General features: G+C 55.8%; 3 protein-coding genes across 3 annotated transcripts; all 3 read left to right on the top strand.

Moving 5' to 3' along the window:
• Positions 1 to 384: 384 nt before the first annotated feature.
• On the top strand, positions 385 to 5,798 carry SPATA24 (spermatogenesis associated 24). Its single transcript, XM_047728940.1, has 6 exons — positions 385 to 558; positions 1,965 to 2,030; positions 2,254 to 2,384; positions 2,471 to 2,541; positions 5,426 to 5,528; positions 5,636 to 5,798. Exons 1-6 carry the CDS (start codon positions 442 to 444, stop codon positions 5,763 to 5,765), a joined length of 618 nt encoding a protein of 205 aa, XP_047584896.1. The 5' UTR covers positions 385 to 441; the 3' UTR covers positions 5,766 to 5,798.
• Positions 5,799 to 5,934: 136 nt separating this feature from the next.
• On the top strand, positions 5,935 to 12,400 carry PROB1 (proline rich basic protein 1). The gene has a single exon (XM_047728935.1). The coding sequence runs from the start codon at positions 7,809 to 7,811 to the stop codon at positions 10,866 to 10,868; it is 3,060 nt and encodes a 1,019-aa protein (XP_047584891.1). The 5' UTR covers positions 5,935 to 7,808; the 3' UTR covers positions 10,869 to 12,400.
• A 542-nt stretch (positions 12,401 to 12,942) lies between these two features.
• On the top strand, positions 12,943 to 15,365 carry MZB1 (marginal zone B and B1 cell specific protein). The gene is made up of 4 exons (XM_047728949.1): positions 12,943 to 13,473; positions 14,269 to 14,396; positions 14,769 to 14,879; positions 14,978 to 15,365. Exons 1-4 carry the CDS (start codon positions 13,300 to 13,302, stop codon positions 15,132 to 15,134), a joined length of 570 nt encoding a protein of 189 aa, XP_047584905.1. The 5' UTR covers positions 12,943 to 13,299; the 3' UTR covers positions 15,135 to 15,365.
• Positions 15,366 to 16,963: the final 1,598 nt, after the last annotated feature.

Raw genomic sequence — 16,963 nt, 5'->3', positions numbered from 1 at the left:
ATTAGGGCGCGAGAAAGAAGCCTGTGAAGCTAAAGATGCAGGGGTTGCCTTAGTTAGCTCTAGCTTCACAGGTCTAGCAGTTTAACAGGCCCTGGGAGAAGGCTGAGAGAGCCGTTCTCTAAGCGAGGCCTGTTCACTTCCCTAAGGAAGAATAAGCCGGACCCCGACTGCTCCTCCGGTCTGCGTGACAAATACCAGACGAAACAGGTGTACAGATAAACTATGAACTTAAATTCATAAAGGTTGTTAGAGATTTCCCCCTCCCCAGGAGGCACCTTTCAGAGAGCGGCTCCTTTAAGAGGCGGGCCCCATCCCTGCTAACAAAGGAAGTCCCCGCCCCCGGTTGCCAGGATGCTCTGTGGCGTCGCATTCTCATTGGTTGGCGACGGTGGGCGAGGCGCCCAGAGACAGCCATTTCCAACGAGCTGGCGTGGGCGAAAGATGGCGACGCCCCTCGGGTGGTCGCAGGGGGGCTCTGGATCAGTGTGTCTCGCCTTCGATCAACTGCGGGACGTGATCGAATCTCAGGAGGAACTGATCCATCAGCTGAGGAACGTGGTACGCAGCCAGAAAACCTCGGGGAGAGGCCGACCTGACCACCTAAATGGAGGGGGCGGGGCCAGACCCTATCCCGAAGCCAGTGGCGAGCTTAGAGCACATTGCCAATGGCGTCATCAGGAGGAGGCGGGGCCCAGATGTGTTCTAGCTAGTAGGAGTGGAGCCAAAATGATGCAAGGTCTTCATGAATGTCTACCATGGAATTTAAATCAAAATCAAGTTCATTTCTACTCCCTGTTTGATTGTGTAAGTCCGGGTAGTTATGTCCCAGTCTATTCACCGAGCCTCACTTTGCCCATTTCTAGTTGGAGAGGACTTCATTGGCCTCCCAAGGCGCTCAGGTGCAGGCACTGAAGCTATAACATCTCTTCTCTTATGGACATCCCCTCCCCGTGTCTAGTGCAGCGCCATGCTGAGGGCAGTAAGCACTGGTTTGTCACTTACACATGTTAACTTAAGGGGTTCCGACCTCTTTATGCCCCTTTGCTTTTGCCTTCTAGTCAAACCCTCGTTCCTGAGTTCAAAACATTGGAGCCACAGGTTACCTGGACAGGCATGGTAAAATCCTGGCCAGTTGGGAGTTCATGGTTTCTCTCTCTCTCTCTTTTTTTTTCTATCTTGACTAGAAGGTCGTGAGATAGCTCCATCTCAGAAACAAAACTGACTTAACATCTATTTCTCACTCTTAATAGGTGTGTGCAGCTCTAGGCACTGAATTACCTACAATTCCCTAAGGGTACCTAGCTCTTTTTCTTCACAGCTGGCATCTGCTGGCATTTGCATGTGTGTTCTAACCATCTGAAACACTTTTCTGTTCCACCACCACTTCTGGCCCGCCCCTGTTTAGCAGTCAGATGCCCTGTCTCATGATCCCTCTCTGGAAGGAGTTCTGATCTTTTGCCAGGCCAGGGGCCTCCCCTGACCACCACAGCCCTTTGTGGTTCTCCATCATACTCACATACCATTTTATTTATTTATTTTTAAGATTTTATTTATTTATTTGACAGAGAGAGAGATCACAAGTAGACAGAGAGAGAGAGAGAGGGAAGCAGGCTCCCCGCCGAGCAGAGAGCCCGATGCGGGACTCGATCCCAGGACCCTGAGACCATGACCCAAGCCGAAGGCAGTGGCCTAACCCACTGAGCCACCCAGGCGCCCTCACATACCATTTTAGAAGTGCTGGCTGTGAGCTGTCTCCTATATCAAACTAGTTACTCCTTAAGGGTAGGTAGGACCTAGAGCTGAGCCTCTGTGAATCTTATGGAACCACATTCTCCCTTCTCAGATCTCAAGTCTCATGCTAGGTGCCCTGGGTATCATTCCACTGTCTAACCTTGGTCCTGATCCCTAGAGAGTGCTCCTCCCACTCCAGCCCCAGGCCCTCCCTGAGCCAGGCTCTGTTGCAGATGGTTCTCCAGGATGAAAATTTTGTCAGTAAAGAAGAGTTCCAGGCAGTGGAGAAGAAGCTGGTGGTAAGTAATGGCCTCTGCAGGCTCCTAATCTTTTCCCATTTCCTGGGATCCCTGTGGATGGGCACAGTTATTGAGGCCTCTGAGAGCCTCCAGCCCTACCTGTGAGGACAGAATCTTCCTGGGTTGGCTTCCATGTGCCTCTTTGAGAAAGGGAGCTGGTTAAGGGGATCTAGGAAACCAGGGTGGCTTGGGGGTAATGAGGTCACTGCTGCTGCCCCTGCAGGAAGAGAAAGCTGCCCACGCCAAGACCAAGGTCCTCCTGGCCAAGGAAGAGGAGAAGTTGCAGTTTGCCCTCGGAGAAGTAGAGGTGCTATCTAAACAGCTGGAGCAAGAGAAGCTGGCTTTTGAAAAGGCGTGAGTGGGCCTTGGTAGGTGGGGGAAGGGTTGGGGGTCCAGTCTGCCTGTCAGCCTTCCCACCCTTTCTTTTATTCTCCACCCAGGCTCTCCAGTGTCAAGAGCAGAGCCCTGCAGGAATCCAGCAAGAAGGACCAGCTCATCACCAAGTGCAATGGTAGGCGGGAGGCCCGTGCCCCCCCCCATGCTTACATGCATGGGTTCTTCCCTAACAGCCCAGTGCCCATGTCCAGGGCAGGGTTTCACCCCAACTTCTGCCCCCGGCTGAGGATACAGGCAGGCCCAGGCGGGCCACACCTTCGCAAAGGCCTTCAGGGACCAGGCAGGCCACGGAAATGAGGGAAGCAGTTGGTGTTCAATATTCTTCATGGCCATAAAAGAACGGGCTCGCTCCCATTTTTCTTGAAACATACAACCTTCTTAGTCCACCTTTTGTTTTCCCACTTTTGATGGGTATTAGAAATAGCGTATTTTACTCATAACTATTACAAGAGGGACAACAGGGCAAGCTCAGTCCCATTTGGGAGCTGACCCCTAGTGTCAGGGTTGGAGACCCAACAGGGAGGAGTGGGGACCATGGTGATGGGAAGAGCCATGCCACTTCTCAAGGGCTTAATGTCTCTGCCATGGGAATGGGGGCCCAGTATTGTCAGATCTTTAAAAAAGAAACTGGTAGCCAGTTTTTAACAGAAACTTTTCTGACTTTTTAGTGTTGGCAACTGATTTCAAAATTTTAAAACTATTGTATGGGCCAAGTAAAATATGTCTGTAGGCCATTAATTTTCATCTCTGCTCTGTGCCAGATGGCTGTGATCACTTGTTGGCTCAGCTGGTGCTAAGTTTGGGGGCACTTTTTGTCAGCCATCCAGTGTCCCTAGATCTCAGGAACCCCTTTTTGGTTTCCCAGAACACTAAATTCCCTTTACCTAGTCATTCTATTAAGAAATAGATATGAATTCCATATGCAGTTTTGAGTAGGCCAGAGACCAGAGCCCAAGTCCAAAAGATATTCAGGGTCCCTCCTGATGGGCTGTCACCTGGAGTCTTGGGCACCCCATACCCACCAATCCAGCCCTCACTCCCCCTTGGTGAGTACTCTCACTGGTAAGATGCCAGCAGGCTGATGTCTTAGTCTCGCTAGGTGGGCTGACAGGTCTCATGACTGTTTGATCAAGGCCTCCTACTGGGGCCCCCTGGGGCCCAACAGGCAGTTAATGCCTCCATACCCAAGGCCACTGGACCCCAGTTCTTCCTCCCTCTCTACCTATCCCCCCACTTCCCTAAAAGGAACCTAGAGGTCTTTCCTGGTGGTGCCAAGGCATTTCCTAGAGATAAGTCAAGGCCACAGTGCTCCCGTCTGCTTGTGCAAGGTGTGTGTGTATATGTGATGGGGATGGAACCAGGCTGCCTCTCCCCAGAATGTCCCAAACCCCTCTAGTGGGACACAAGCCCTCACCTGAGCAAATCTCATGACCTAAGCCTTCCCCTGGCCTGTGCCCTCCCTACCCTCTAACCTCCCTTTATGTGGGTTTAGTTTGATTTTTACACTTATATAGTTTCTTATTTTTCTTAAAGGGATTTTCTAATCATTCTCTCATTAGGTGCTATTTATCTTAAATTCATCTCTCATTTATTTTAAAAGATTCACATAAATTTCTGATGCCTTTTTCCAAAAGATCTTCACAATCAATCAGTCTGGGTGACCTTGGGAAGAAGGGTCAACAGTCCTGGTTCTGTGACCCGCAGAGCTCATTTTCATTCTCTTCCTTCCCCTGTGTCTTTGTGTCCTCTTTTCTATGCTGTGCCTTAACTCTTTACCAAATCTTTTCTTTGAAACCTTAAATGCTTTAGCATTTCTGCATTTTTAGAGTTTGTGTTCTAGTTAATGTTCATCCAGTCTTTAAAGGCAATGGGATTTTCTTCCTATGAGGATCAGAATTTTCCAGGGCTGCCCAAGGGACAGTTCATATAAATGAAGCGCCCTCCAGATCCCTACAGCCTCTTTCAATTTTGATGCAAGACACAAAAATCATCCTTGCATCTAATGAGCACTTAATGTGGGGGTAAGCTTTGCCACCACTCTCTCCCTGGGTGCTCCCCATGCCCTTGTGGAACAGGGGCCATCCCTGTCCCCATTACAGATGAGGAAACAGCTCTAGAAAAGGAGGCAACTTGCCCAAAGTGGTAATGCTGTCTCATCAATATTAACACTGTTTAAACATTGCCTTGTTCTGTTCTCTCATCAGTTCCTGAGTCTTAACTCTCAGGAGCTGCCTCCTTGAGAGTGGGGACCCTATCTTCTCCTCTGGAGCCCTAGCACAGGGCTGGGCATCCAACTGGCCCTCAGTACTCAGTAGGTCTGCTGGGATTGAGATGACTGAACTAAGTAATATTTCTAAGTCCTAAACCCCCAGAGGATATCCTGTTCATTCATTCCACAAATAAATTTATTGTGCACCTTCTATGTGCCAGGTACTCTTTTAGACCTTAGGGTTAAAACAGTAAATTTAAAAAATATTTATCCTTGTGGATTTTGTGCATAGAAATCCCAGTAGGGAAGACAATAAGTAAAATATATGGTATGTTAGCTATGGGGGCTAAGAAGAAAAAGAAAGCAGGCAAAAGGGATAGGAACTATTGAGAGGGGTTGTACTTTTAGACTGGGAAGGATCTTGCCAAAGTGGTCATATCTGTAAAGATTGGCAGGAGTTAAGGATAGGAACCATTCATCCTCCAGCCTATGGGCAGCGCTGTCCACCTCTCTGCAAGGGCCTCCGCCTGCCCTCATGTGGCTCACCTGGTCCAGAAATAGAGTTGTGAAGTCACTGACATGTTCATCAGACATTGTGCCCCTCAGTCATCATCCTGTCAAAACTCCCTAATAAACTCATTCTTACTAAGGTGTTAGCAGCTACTTGTGGAGAACTCCTGGGTGGGGGGAATCCAAGTTCTTAAAAAACCTGTAAGGGAATGAATGCCTATCTCAGGAAGGAGCCCGTGGGATGGGAACCACCCCTCCTCCCTGCCTCTCTCCCCCACAGAGATTGAGTCTCACATTATAAAGCAAGAAGATATACTTAATGGCAAAGAGAATGAGATTAAGGAGTTGCAGCAAGTTATCAGCCAGCAGAAACAGATCTTCAGGTGAGGGGTCTGGGCCAGGCTGGGGGTTGTTGATGGAAGTGGGGAGCCAGGTCTCTGGCCCCTACCGTAGACTGCCCCCAGCCCATGCCCAGTCGGCTCCGTTGCAGGAATCACATGTCTGACTACCGGATCCAGAAGCAGCAGGAGAACTACATGGCCCAAGTACTGGACCAGAAGCATAAGAAAGCCTCAGGGACGGTTCAGGCCCGGAGCCATCAGCGCCCCAGGGAAAAATAAAATGGTCGTCGCCTTCCTGTTCTTTGGCTGTAATGCCCGACCTCTGCCTTCTCTGCTGTGGCGGTCCCCATCCCTATCCTTCCTATCCCTGTGGGTCCTGGCCCTTGCCACCACCGGCCTCACCAGGGGCCTGATTCCCAGGGAAGAGACAGGGGAAGAACCAAAAGGTGCTTTTTTTTCCCTTCCTGCTTGCCTTCTGGAGGACCTTTGTGACAGAGGGAAAATCAAGTTACCAGGGACTTGGAGGGGGACAGGGCTTGGACCACCGCCTTGTAGGCCACTCCTGAGCTTAGAAAAGGATGCTGCCCAAGTCTCCAGCCCCTGCCACTTCCCTCCCCCTCTTAGGTAGTAGGGAGAGGGTAAGTGGGGGGGTGTAGCCTAGGGGAGGACTATTTTGTTGTCTAATAGGCACTGTCCTTCCTACTCTTGGTACTTAATCCCTCCCTATGTAAACAGCTCTGGTTACCCCTGGTTACCTGTAAACACCCCACCCCACTCCCAGCGCCCTGGTAAATTTAACTCTCCCAACTTGGCTATAGAGCAGGAAGGGCTGTGTGTGTGTGTGTGTGTGTGTGTGTGTGTGTGTGACAGAGAGAGAAAGAGAGAAGCCCTGACCAGAGACATCAAAGACAGTGGGTTCCAGGACCACAATGAATTTGGGAAATCCATTCCCATCATATAACAAGACTGTTCTACCTGTGAATCATACTTGTACCCTCTTATACTTCCCCCAAACAGAGGCTCAACTCTTCACAAGGGGAAGGAAGGGAAAAGGACAATGCTATGTCTATTTTTAAGATGTGGAAACAGTCTCTGAAGGGGCTATGACTTGCTAAAGTTGCATATGCAGGCTAGATGAGGGGCAGCATTGATCCTGTCAAAAGGCATCACTGATGGCTAGGTGAGCAGGGTGACACCCAGGCAGGGGGACCCACTGGGATGCTGGGTCAGATTTATCAAGTCTAGCTGAACCTGGGTCAGTTTGAGGGTGAGTGCATGGGAGAGGGGGAGGTGCTGGTGCTTTTGCTCGGAGGCCAGCTAGGGCCTGAATCATAGCACCACTGAAGCCAGAAGTTTCAAGGCAAATGGTTCCCACTGTCATTATCCCAGGACAGTGACAGGTGGTAGCTGCTTCCCCACCAGTTCCTGTCCCCAGGGTGGGTTCTTAGGTGGTGGGGGCTGGAGTGAGGGCCTCACAAGTGCCTGGGGGACCATAGAGCTCTTTCTGCCTCAGAGGGGCTTTAGATAGGGGCCCACAGCTCCCCCCAAAGATTCCTAAGAGACTCCACATCAGCATCTAGCCCTTGTTCTTGGTGCCAAGGCCATCTGTGAAAGCTAGAGCTATCCACTCCAGCCCCTTCAGTATGTTCCCACTAAAGGCAATGGGTCCAGTCAGGGACTGCACCTTCCAGAGGCAATAGCACAACTTTTGGATTTAGGGGAGCCCTCCAAGCATTGCTCCTCCATCAAAGATTGTGGGGTGATGGGTCAAGGAAAGTGGTGAGTGCACCCTTAGGAACTCTAACTGGGACAACTGCTGAGAGGGCCAAGGAAAAGAGGAGCACTGGAGTGATAGGAAACCTGGGGCTAAGAGGAAGATGAAATTGCTCAGAAGACATGAGTCGCCTGACTCAAAAGTCTGGTCCCCGTCCCCTGGCTCACATTCTGTTCCACAGCCCTGGTGCACACGTTTGACCTCAGGCAGGTCCCTGCTCAGCCTCTCTCTGAGCCGGTGAGGAGCAGAGTCAGGCCTAGCTCCTGGCTTCCAACCGGGCACCCGCTGACGGTCTCTCACCTTCCTGTCAGCCCGAGGCTGGATAGGCATCGTAGGCCTCTGGCCCGCTCCAGAAGAGAAGGTTAGAAAAGTGAAGCCCAGGGGCCAGGGCTGTCCCGTTGGCGACGCCACCGATTCGAGAGGGGACGCGGCCTCTTTAAGGCGCGGTGACCCCACGACATCTGCGGGCGGGGCGGGGACAGTGCGGGCGTCCGCGGCACCAGCGGAGGAGAACGTGAGGGAGGTAGTGCGCGGCGTCCAGCCCCACCATGCTGACCGCGCTCGCCCGGCCAGCCCTGCCTGGGATCCCAGGGCAGCTGCCCGCAGCCCCCGCGCGGCGTCAGGATTCCTCCGGCTCGTCAGGCTCCTACCACACGGCTCCGGGTTCTCCAGAGCCCCCGGACGCTGGGCCGGAGGCAGGGTGCCGGGCGAACTGGCCCGGGGGGGGCCCTGCGCTGGGGGCGGGCGCACAGCCTCGCCTGTCCGTCAGCGCCCAGAATAGCCGCCAGCAGCTCGGGCCCGGCTCGGGTTTCCCGCGAGGTCCGGGCTCCGGCCCGCCGCCACCCCAGCCCCAGCTGCGCATGTTGCCGTCGGGGGAGATGGAAGTCATCTTCGGTGCCCGGGCCTTGTTCGGCCGCTCCGACGCGGCGGATAGTGAGGTGCAACAACTCACCGCGCGGGCTTTCCGCAGCCTCTCTCCGCCCGGGCCTGCGACTCCTGCTCCCGCCGCACCGACGCCTCAGGCCCCCGACGGCGGCTCCCGCTGGGCCACTTACCTGGAGCTGCGGCCCCGCGGGCCGAGTCCCGGGACCCCAGCGCAGTTCGAGTGTGTGGAGGTGGCGCTGGAGGAGCGCGACGCGCCCGCCAGGACCCGGACGGTGCCCAAGCGTCAGATTGAGCTGCGCCCCCGGCCCCGGAGTCCCCCGCGGGAGGCGGGAGCGCCGCGCCCCCGACTGCTTCTGCGCACTGGCTCGCTGGACGAGTCGCTGGGTCGCCTGCAGGCAGCCGCCGGCCTAGTGCAGACAGCACTGGCCAGAAAACCGAACCCTGCGGCCCCTGTCCCGAGCAGCGCCACCTTCGGGCCCACGGGGCGGCCAGAGTGTGCGACCCGGGAAACGGACCGCATTGCCCGAAGAGTCCCGGAGGAGGCCAGTTCTCGGCCACCCCGCGTGCACTATAGTTCAGCCCCCACCAAGGCACCACGGCTGTGGCCCAGCCTCCGAGAGCGCGCGATTCGGCGCGACAAACCCGCGCCAGGGACCGAGCCGCTGGGTCCGGTTAGTTCCAGCATCTTCCTGCAGTCAGGGGAGAAGACTCAAGAGGCGCACAGTCAGGAACTCAAGACTCGGTTCCCTCGAGAGACTCTGGATCGAACCGTCCTGAGAGCACAGAGTCCGCCTTTCAAGTCTACAGCCCCCCAGGAAGTTCTGAGCAAGGCTGGCAGGCCAAGGAGCTCGTCACCGCTGTGGCAGGCTCCAAATGGAACTTTACGGGGCCCACTCTGCCCGTCTCCCCAGAATCTGCTCCCATGGAATCGGGCTCTTCGGAGGGTAAGTAGCCCGTCGTTCCCTGAGGCATCCTCTGCATGGAGAAATCAGGATCCCGCTGTCGAGGAAACGGTCAGCAGAAGCCCTTCCCCACCTACCCTTTCCCAGTGGAATCACGGTGTTGCCAGGACAAGAAGCCCATCCCCCGAAGCTTCCCTATCGGAGGTTCCGGAACCGACAGTTAGTTATACGGCAGAGAGCTGTAGAAACCCGTCCCCGCCGGCCCTGTCCTCATGGAAGGCTCCAAATCGTATTAATGGAACGTGGAACCCAGCTCCCCAAGAGACGTGGGATCGCACACTGCAGGGCTCATCGATGGTATCTACGTCGGAAGCTCTGAACGGGGTAGGACAGGAGGAGCTGGAGCTGCCTAGGCCGTCCGCACCCAGGACTCCCGAGCTCACAGAGGCGCTAAGTCCATCCACGCGGGAGATGCGGGATCTTGCCTTCCAAGGCAGTCAGCAGTCGCCAGAAGCGGCTGCACCTGAGCTGCCCCTCAGTCTCCCGGTGGGCACCCTGGAGGCCGATGTGCGCCAGGAAGCCTTGGGCCCTGGAGAAGCCGCCTCGGGTCGGCCGCGCGTGGCCATCCCACGGCCCCGAGACGTGCGCAAGATGGTGAAGACCACGTACGCGCCCAGCTTCCCCGCCGGAACCCCGGCTTTGGGGCTGCCTGCGCCACCTACGGAACCCCGCGGAGAGGAGGGTGGCGCACCCAAGACACAGGAGTTCCAGGCGCTGGGGTCCCCAGGCCCAGCTCACTACACTTCTGTGTATCTCAAGGACTTTCTTCCGGTCGTGACGCACCCCTACGAGCCCCCAGAGCCGCCTACTGACACAGTGCTCCGGGACGCTTCGCAGCCCAACGGGGTCCTGAGGCGGAGAGCAGAGAACAGCACGGCAAAACCCTTCGCGCGCACTGAGATCCGCCTGCCTGGTGCACTGGTTTTGGGCCGCCGGCCCGAGGGAACCGGGGGAGTTCTGGTGCGCGGTGCTGGCAGAGAGAACCGCGATGCGGAAGCCCAGCGCCTGGTCCCCGACGGCGAGGGGCGGACCAGCCCTCTAGGCGGCGCTCGCGCTTCACCCCAGCAGTCGCCCTTAGGGCCAGCAGGGCCCCAACCACCCAGACCATCCTGCGCCGACTCCCCTCAGGCGCACCCTAGCTCTAGCCCTGGGATCGCACCCAAACTGGAGGCGCCCCCTGAAGCCCCCGAGCCCGCGACTGCCGTCCAGTCGGCTCTCCCGCGGGAACCCCAGGTGTCGGCTGGCAGGACAGCCCCTCCCCAGCCCCGTGCTGCCTCGGCGCCTCCAATGGACCGGTCCCCGGAAGGCCCCTTCCAGGGGGCGCGCAGGCCACCGGGGACCGCGTACGCGGGGAAGGTCCTGGTGGACCCCGAGAGCGGCCGCTACTACTTTGTGGAGGCGCCGCGGCAGCCTCGGCTGCGGATGCTCTTCGACCCCGAAAGCGGTCAATACGTAGAGGTGCTGCTGCCGCCGTCGCCGCCGGGACCACCCCGCCGCGTCTACACCCCGCTGGCCCTGGGTTCTGGCCTCTACCCGCCAGCCTATGGGCCTCTCTCGGGACTCTCAGTCCCGCCTTCCCCTGGCCCACCGGTCTTCAGCGGCCCCCAAGTACCCTGGATTTCCGAGGCGGGGCCCCTGGACGGGATGTACTACCTGCCCATGAGTGGAACCCCCAGCCCTGCACCTCCTCTGCTCCTCTGTGCTCCGCCCAACAGTTCAGGTTCAGCCCAACCCGGCAAGGGGTCTTTGTTCCCCGTATGAGGCCTCAGGGCCTGATCCCCATGGTGTTGGGGCCTGTTTGATGGCCTTGGAGGTTCCAGCATCCAGTCCCCTACCCACCGTTCCTTCTATCACCTCTCTCTCTTTTACCCTTCCCGGCCTGTCTTCACACTGGAAGTTACCTTCAGACAATGTATCAGACTTTGGGACTGATGGAGCTGGGACTTAGAAAGTGGTTGCCTACTTCCTCCTCCAACAAAATGGTATCCTCTTTTCCCAGGCATTCCCAGAGTGTGGGGTGTGGGGTGTGTGTGTGTGTGTGTGTGTGTGTGTGTGTGTGAAAGTGAGGCGTCTTAGGAGTTGTTCCTAGGAGCTGACTTGAGGGCGTGTTGGGAGTTCACTGAGGGCAACAAGAAAGAGGCTCAGCAGAGGATGGGGCTGCCCACGGAGGTGGTGAGCTGTCTTTCCCTCCCTGAAGGTGGACCCAGCTGAGGAGGAACAGGCTGGTGAGCGCTGGTGGGATGGAGGGAGGACTGTGACTAGCAACTCTGTTATTGTTTGAAAGACGCTCTGAGCCTTGGCCTGGGAGGCTGTGTGGGAAAGTGGCCAGTACAGCCCCCAGGCCAGGCTGGATCTGAGAAAGTGAGCTTCGGGGACAGCAAGTGGAGATGGAGCAGGGATGTCATATGGAAGGGGCTGTAGAGGGTCAGCCTGGGGACGGGGTTTGAGTGGGGAGGCAGTGGTAGTCTCCAGCTGGGAGCCCCACTTCTAATCCTTCCCTCAACCTCAGCATCTGACTTGGCCTCTCTAAGCCCTCAGAGCTGAGCGGGCGCATCCTGGGGCCAAGAGTGGAGGTTTAAGCCATTCCCACCCAGGGTGGGGGACAGATGAAGTGAATCATCAGGAAGGACTTACAAGCAGGAAGGATGGTTAAGCCTCTCAACCCCTCTGGGTGTAGTGGAGGGTGGGTTAGGGCTAGGGCAGCAGAAAGGATGCCATGCGGGTGGGGAGCAGGGCAGAGAGACTTGGAGCCCTCAGCTGGTTCTACTCCCTTGGTAACAGATGTGGCAACTGTGCCCAGAGAAGGCCTGGCTTGGGAGGCTGGTCACAGCAAGGAAGGAACAGAACCCAGAGCCTATGTTCTAATTGCATTGAGATTGCTGGAGCCTCTGAGGAGTGCTGAGTGAGATGCATGGGGTAGGGGGTGCTCTGCGGGTGGGGTGGGGGGGGTCTGTGTGTAGTTCTGAGCTTGAAGTGGTGGGGCCTTGTTTAACTGATATGTGATGTGATGAGTTTGGGGAAGAACAGTTCCCATTAGAAGCAGTTGTTAGGGATGGAGATTGATGCCTTACCTAAATTCTAGGCCTCTGGGCGGTCTTGGTCCCAGGAAGTTCTGCCTCCCTTCCTGGGGCTGGAAGCTGACTGGGAAGCTGTGAATCAGAATAAACCTGAACAACTTCTCATGGCCAGAGATGTTGGTTCTGATGGCCCGGAGGGCCCGGCGTCCCTCCTGCTCCCCTCCCCTCATCCCGTGTGCAATAAATCACTGACCCAATGAGCCATGATCCTTGGAACAGCTGGTGTAAGTTGTCTGATTTCTGACTTCCTGCTGCGACCTCTGACACCCCCTGTGACGCTCTTCCATGCCTGGGTATGGCCTGGGTGGAGGGAGCCCTAGTTGCCCAGGAAAGGGGCCCTGTATGTCTTTCATGCATCATGGCATCCTTGAGTCTGCAAACTTGCCTCCCAGGAGAGAGACCTAGGCTGGCAACCACGCCTGAGACCTCATTCTCCCTGGTGGCTGGGTGGCCAGTGGGCTTTGGGCTCAGGTTCTAACTTCAGTATGGCCCTTCTTTTTTTTTTTTTTTTTTTAAAGATTTTATTTATTTATTTGACAGAGAGGTCACAAGCAGGCAGAGGCAGGCAGAGAGAGAGGAGGAAGCAGGCTCCCTGCTGAGCAGAGAGCCCGATGCGGGGCTCCATCCTAGGACTCCGAGATCATGACCTGAGCCGAAGGCAGCGGCTTAACCCACTGAGCCACCCAGGCGCCCCCAGTATGGCCCTTCTAAGCTGTATGGTCTTGGATTCATCACTTCTCTCTGAGCCTCCATGTGCTCATAAAATTGACACTAACACACCACCTCTCCCCTCGGTACTCAGTACAGTGCCCACCGAGTGGCCAGATCCCAGGACATGGGAGGGGTCACCCCCCTCATGTGTCCTGGCCCAGGCCCAGCCGCCCTCCTTATGTCACCGGAAAATGGGGCTGAGTTGGTGGCAGCGGGGATCCCAGTAGAGGAGGTGTACACGTGGCATCTCTAGGGCCCTGGGGGAAGGAAGAGGTGGGAAGGGTGAGGTGTTGGTTCCTCATTGGTCTGGGTTAGGCTTTCCGGGGTGGCCCCCACTGCACACAGGCACACACACACCTGCGCCCCAACCGTAGCCCAGGCTTACTGAGCCAGCTCCGCTGACCATGATGCTGTCTCTGCCGCTGATACTGCTGCTGGGAGCCTGGGTCATCCCAGGGGGTTTTGGGGACAGGGACCCACTCACAGCCACGGCCCCACAGCTAGACGATGAGGAGAAGTACTCAGCTCACATGCCTGCTCACCTGCGCTGTGATGCCTGCAGGGCAGTGGTCTACCAGGTAAGTACCTACCCCCTGCAGTTCCCTGGACCCTGTCCAGGTCCCTCCTGAAGCCAGGCCCCTCCATCTACCTCTGATCCTACCACTGGCCTTTGATTTCCAAACCCCTACCCCGGGCCCTGAGTTGGACTCAGCTTTCCATGACATTGCCAACTGCACGTCACCCAAACCTCCATGCCTCAGTTTACCCATCTCTCAGCCCAACAGAGAGCAAATAATATGGGACATCCCACAGTATCTTGAGACCCCAGGAGTCGCTTGCTTGTCCTCTCTAACTCCTCCCTTTCCGGGCTTATCCTTGGGTCTGGACCCCTTCCCTGGCTGGAGAGCACGGGTGTGTATGTACACATGTACACATGGGTTGAGCGCATGAATACATGCATGAGTGTGCCTTGAGTTCACAAAGAAACCCATCAAGCATGCTTGACTACCTCTGTTGGGGGAGGGAAGGCTATGAGTACACGTGACATTGAAGACTCTGGTTTTCTGTTGTTTTTTTTTCCTTTCCTTGTTCTTACGGTTTAAAATAGCATGGCTGATGGGCAGGTATGCCCTGGGGAAGGAGCCCCAGTGCTTAGGCCTAACTTCCCACCACAGTGTTTCCTACCCACCCAGCCCATCTCAGGGAAGTGGATCGTACTTTAGCAGACCCAGTCCCAACTTTCAGAACCTGGGGGAGGGGCCAAAACTCTCCTTTGCCACCTCACTCTCTCCTGGAGACACAGGCTCCTGTCTGACCCTCCCCTGCCATTGAGCAGTCCTGGAGCCTTTGCTCTCAGCCTCTCCTTGTTCTAGATGTGGCAATATTTGGCAAAGGCAGAGGCCAAGCTTCATACCCCAGACTCAGGGGGGCAGCGGCGGGAGCTGAGCGAGTCTGTATACACAGATGTCCTGGACCAGAGCTGCACCCAGACCTGGCAGGGGTGAGTCAAGAATCTGGCCCCTACCACCCTCCTCTAGGGGGTAGAGCTGATGGGTAGATGTTCCCACTCTCCCACTCACACCAGACACACACTCCACTAAGGCTTTATAAAGTCCAGGGTAGGGAGCTGGCTGGGATGAAGTCTGAGTTCTGGAGCTGAGGGCAAGTAGAATGCTACGTGGCCAGGGGACAATGTTGCTGTGGGACCTTGCACCAGGGACTCTCTCTGGTTCTCAGTTTTCCCTCAGGGAGGATCAGAATCTGGGCTCTGAATTCAGCAAATGCCCCATGTGCCCAGTTTCATGTGGAGTTGTATCCCTTGTTGGCAGGGCTCCCACTAATACTGTATCCCTCTCATTCCTGCTGCTTCCAGCTATGGGATCCGAGAAGTGAACCAGGTGAAACGTCTCACAGGCCCAGGACTCAGCAAGGGGCCAGAGCCAACCATCAGTGTGATGATCACAGGGGGCCCCTGGCCCACCAGGTGATGATAGGAGTGTGGGGGTGGGATGGAGACCTTGGAGCCTTGATCACCCCCCTGAGGGGCAGGCAGGGTCTGAGGCTTCTGTCGGGCTCCCCTAGGCTCTCCACGACATGTTTGCACTACCTGGGGGAGTTTGGAGAAGACCAGATCTATGAAGCCCACCAACAAGGCCGAGGGGCTCTGGAGACATTGCTGTGTGGAGGACCCGAAGGGGCCTGCTCGGAAGAGGCGACTATTACAAGGACAGAGCTCTAGTCTGACTCCTTACCCTTCCTGGTCAGCCCCTGAAGACAGCTGGGGCATCCTCTAGATCTGCTCCACTCTTTTCAGCAGGCTGCCCTGGAGGGCAGGAAGGCCATGCTTTTCTGTGCTGCCATGGCCCCTCCCTCCTCCTGCTTCAGGACATGGGGGCCATGTGTGTGTGTCGGGGGTGGGGTGGGGGGAAGGCCTTACCCTCTGGACTCGAATAAAACCCAGTGACCTTGATGTCTTGATTTCTTCTCTCTGCATCAGGTGCTTGTTGTGGGGGGTGCCTGGGTGGCTCAGCAGGTTGAAGCCTCTGCCTTCGGCTCAGGTCATCATCCCAGGGTCCTGGGATCGAGTCCTGCATTGGGCTCTCTGCTCAGCAGAGAGCCTGCTTCCCTTCCAATCTCTCTGCCTGCCTCTCTGCCTACTTGTGATCTCTGTCTGTCGAATAAATAAACAAAATCCTAAAAAAAAAAAAAAAGGTGCTTGTGGAGCTGGGAAGACAGACATTGGCTTTTTTGCTGATGCTGTACCTAGAGAGGGCCAAATACACTTCCCCACAATCTAGAGGTAGGTGAGATGTGTCATGGCTGGAAATGGTAGCGAGCTGTCAAAGGCATATAGGACTAATTACATGAATGGTGAAATTCCAAATCCATCAAGAAAGAAAAGAAAAACCAAGGCTACCTTATAGACATGCCTACTCAGCCACTACATGCTCTCTGGGCCCCTCCCTGAACACTAGTCTAACTGGATCTATTCCCAGCAGCCGCTCAATTCCTGGATTCTACCTCTGACCCCAGCTGGCAGGGTTAGGCCCTAGGTGTCTGCCTGGGACTGGGCACGGCAGGGTTCCTGAAAGGAGCTGGATTCAGTATCTTGGCTCTCAGTCCTGCTCTCCCCAGAAATTCTTTTGACCTGGGACCTTTCCTTAGCAATGGAGGAAAGCGCCCCACCTAGGCCCTGCCTGAGAATGGGAAGCTGTGGACAGGCCACGCTGTAACTTGTCGCTTCCTTATTATCTCCCTGATCTGCTGAAGCCCTGGCAGGTGGACAGAGCAGACACTCTAATCCTCAGCTGACAGACACTGAAACTGAGGCTTAGAAAATGAAAGCGGGGGCGCCTGGGTGGCTCCATCAGTTAAGCATCCGACTCTTGATCTAGGCTCAGGTCATGATCTCGGGGTTGTGAGATTGAGCCCCAAGACAGACTCGGCGCTGAGGGTGGAGTCTGCTTAAGATTCTCTCCCCGTCCCTCTCCCTCTGCCTCCCCCAAAACTTGCGAGTGTGTGAGCTCTCTCTCTCTCTCAAAGAAAAAAGAAAAGAGGCGCTCAGGCCAAGTCCTAGCCTGAGCTAGGGGATTCAGATTCTGGGGTAGAGGCAGATCATTGCTAGAGAAATAGGAGTGCTCCAGGCAGGCCCTAATCCCTCCAATGTCTGTGAGCTGTACGGCAGCCTGGCCTCCTTCATTCCATTACCTGCTCCCTCTCTGCCGGAGGCCCCTCCTCCCTGACCTTCACCCCAGGAGAGAACCCCTTGTCATCAGGAAGAGAGCCAGGGCCCATGGAGCCTGCTGAGCTGTCAGTCGTATCGGGTGTGGAGATGGGAGCCTGTGACACGGACCTGTGTGGCTCTGTGTTATATGGAGGGATTTAGACACACTCTGTAGGTCAGTCTGGGTGCTGTGGTCCATTTGTTTGTGTATCTGAAACCATGTGCAGTGTAGCTGCCTCGTCTCTATGTGGATGGTATGGGGCTTAGGTTGAATTGAATGTCCATGGGACTGTGCACTTAAGTGTAAGGGGTGGGGCTCTGCCTCCACAGGCCCCTGGGGAGTA

The sequence above is a fragment of the Lutra lutra genome, chromosome 5 (assembly GCF_902655055.1).
Source record: "Lutra lutra chromosome 5, mLutLut1.2, whole genome shotgun sequence".
Taxonomy (NCBI): Eukaryota; Metazoa; Chordata; class Mammalia; order Carnivora; family Mustelidae; genus Lutra; species Lutra lutra.
This window is presented reverse-complemented; position numbering and strand designations above follow the sequence as displayed.

Coding starts and splice junctions, on each gene's coding strand:
- PROB1 (XM_047728935.1), top strand. CDS start 7,809: ATGCTGACCGCGCTCGCCCGGCCAGCCCTGCCTGGGATCCCAGGGCAG.
- SPATA24 (XM_047728940.1), top strand. CDS start 442: ATGGCGACGCCCCTCGGGTGGTCGCAGGGGGGCTCTGGATCAGTGTGT. Junction 559..1,964: donor TCCATCAGCTGAGGAACGTG/GTACGCAGCCAG, acceptor GCTCTGTTGCAG/ATGGTTCTCCAGGATGAAAA. Junction 2,031..2,253: donor CAGTGGAGAAGAAGCTGGTG/GTAAGTAATGGC, acceptor CTGCCCCTGCAG/GAAGAGAAAGCTGCCCACGC.
- MZB1 (XM_047728949.1), top strand. CDS start 13,300: ATGATGCTGTCTCTGCCGCTGATACTGCTGCTGGGAGCCTGGGTCATC. Junction 13,474..14,268: donor GCAGGGCAGTGGTCTACCAG/GTAAGTACCTAC, acceptor TCCTTGTTCTAG/ATGTGGCAATATTTGGCAAA. Junction 14,397..14,768: donor TGCACCCAGACCTGGCAGGG/GTGAGTCAAGAA, acceptor TGCTGCTTCCAG/CTATGGGATCCGAGAAGTGA.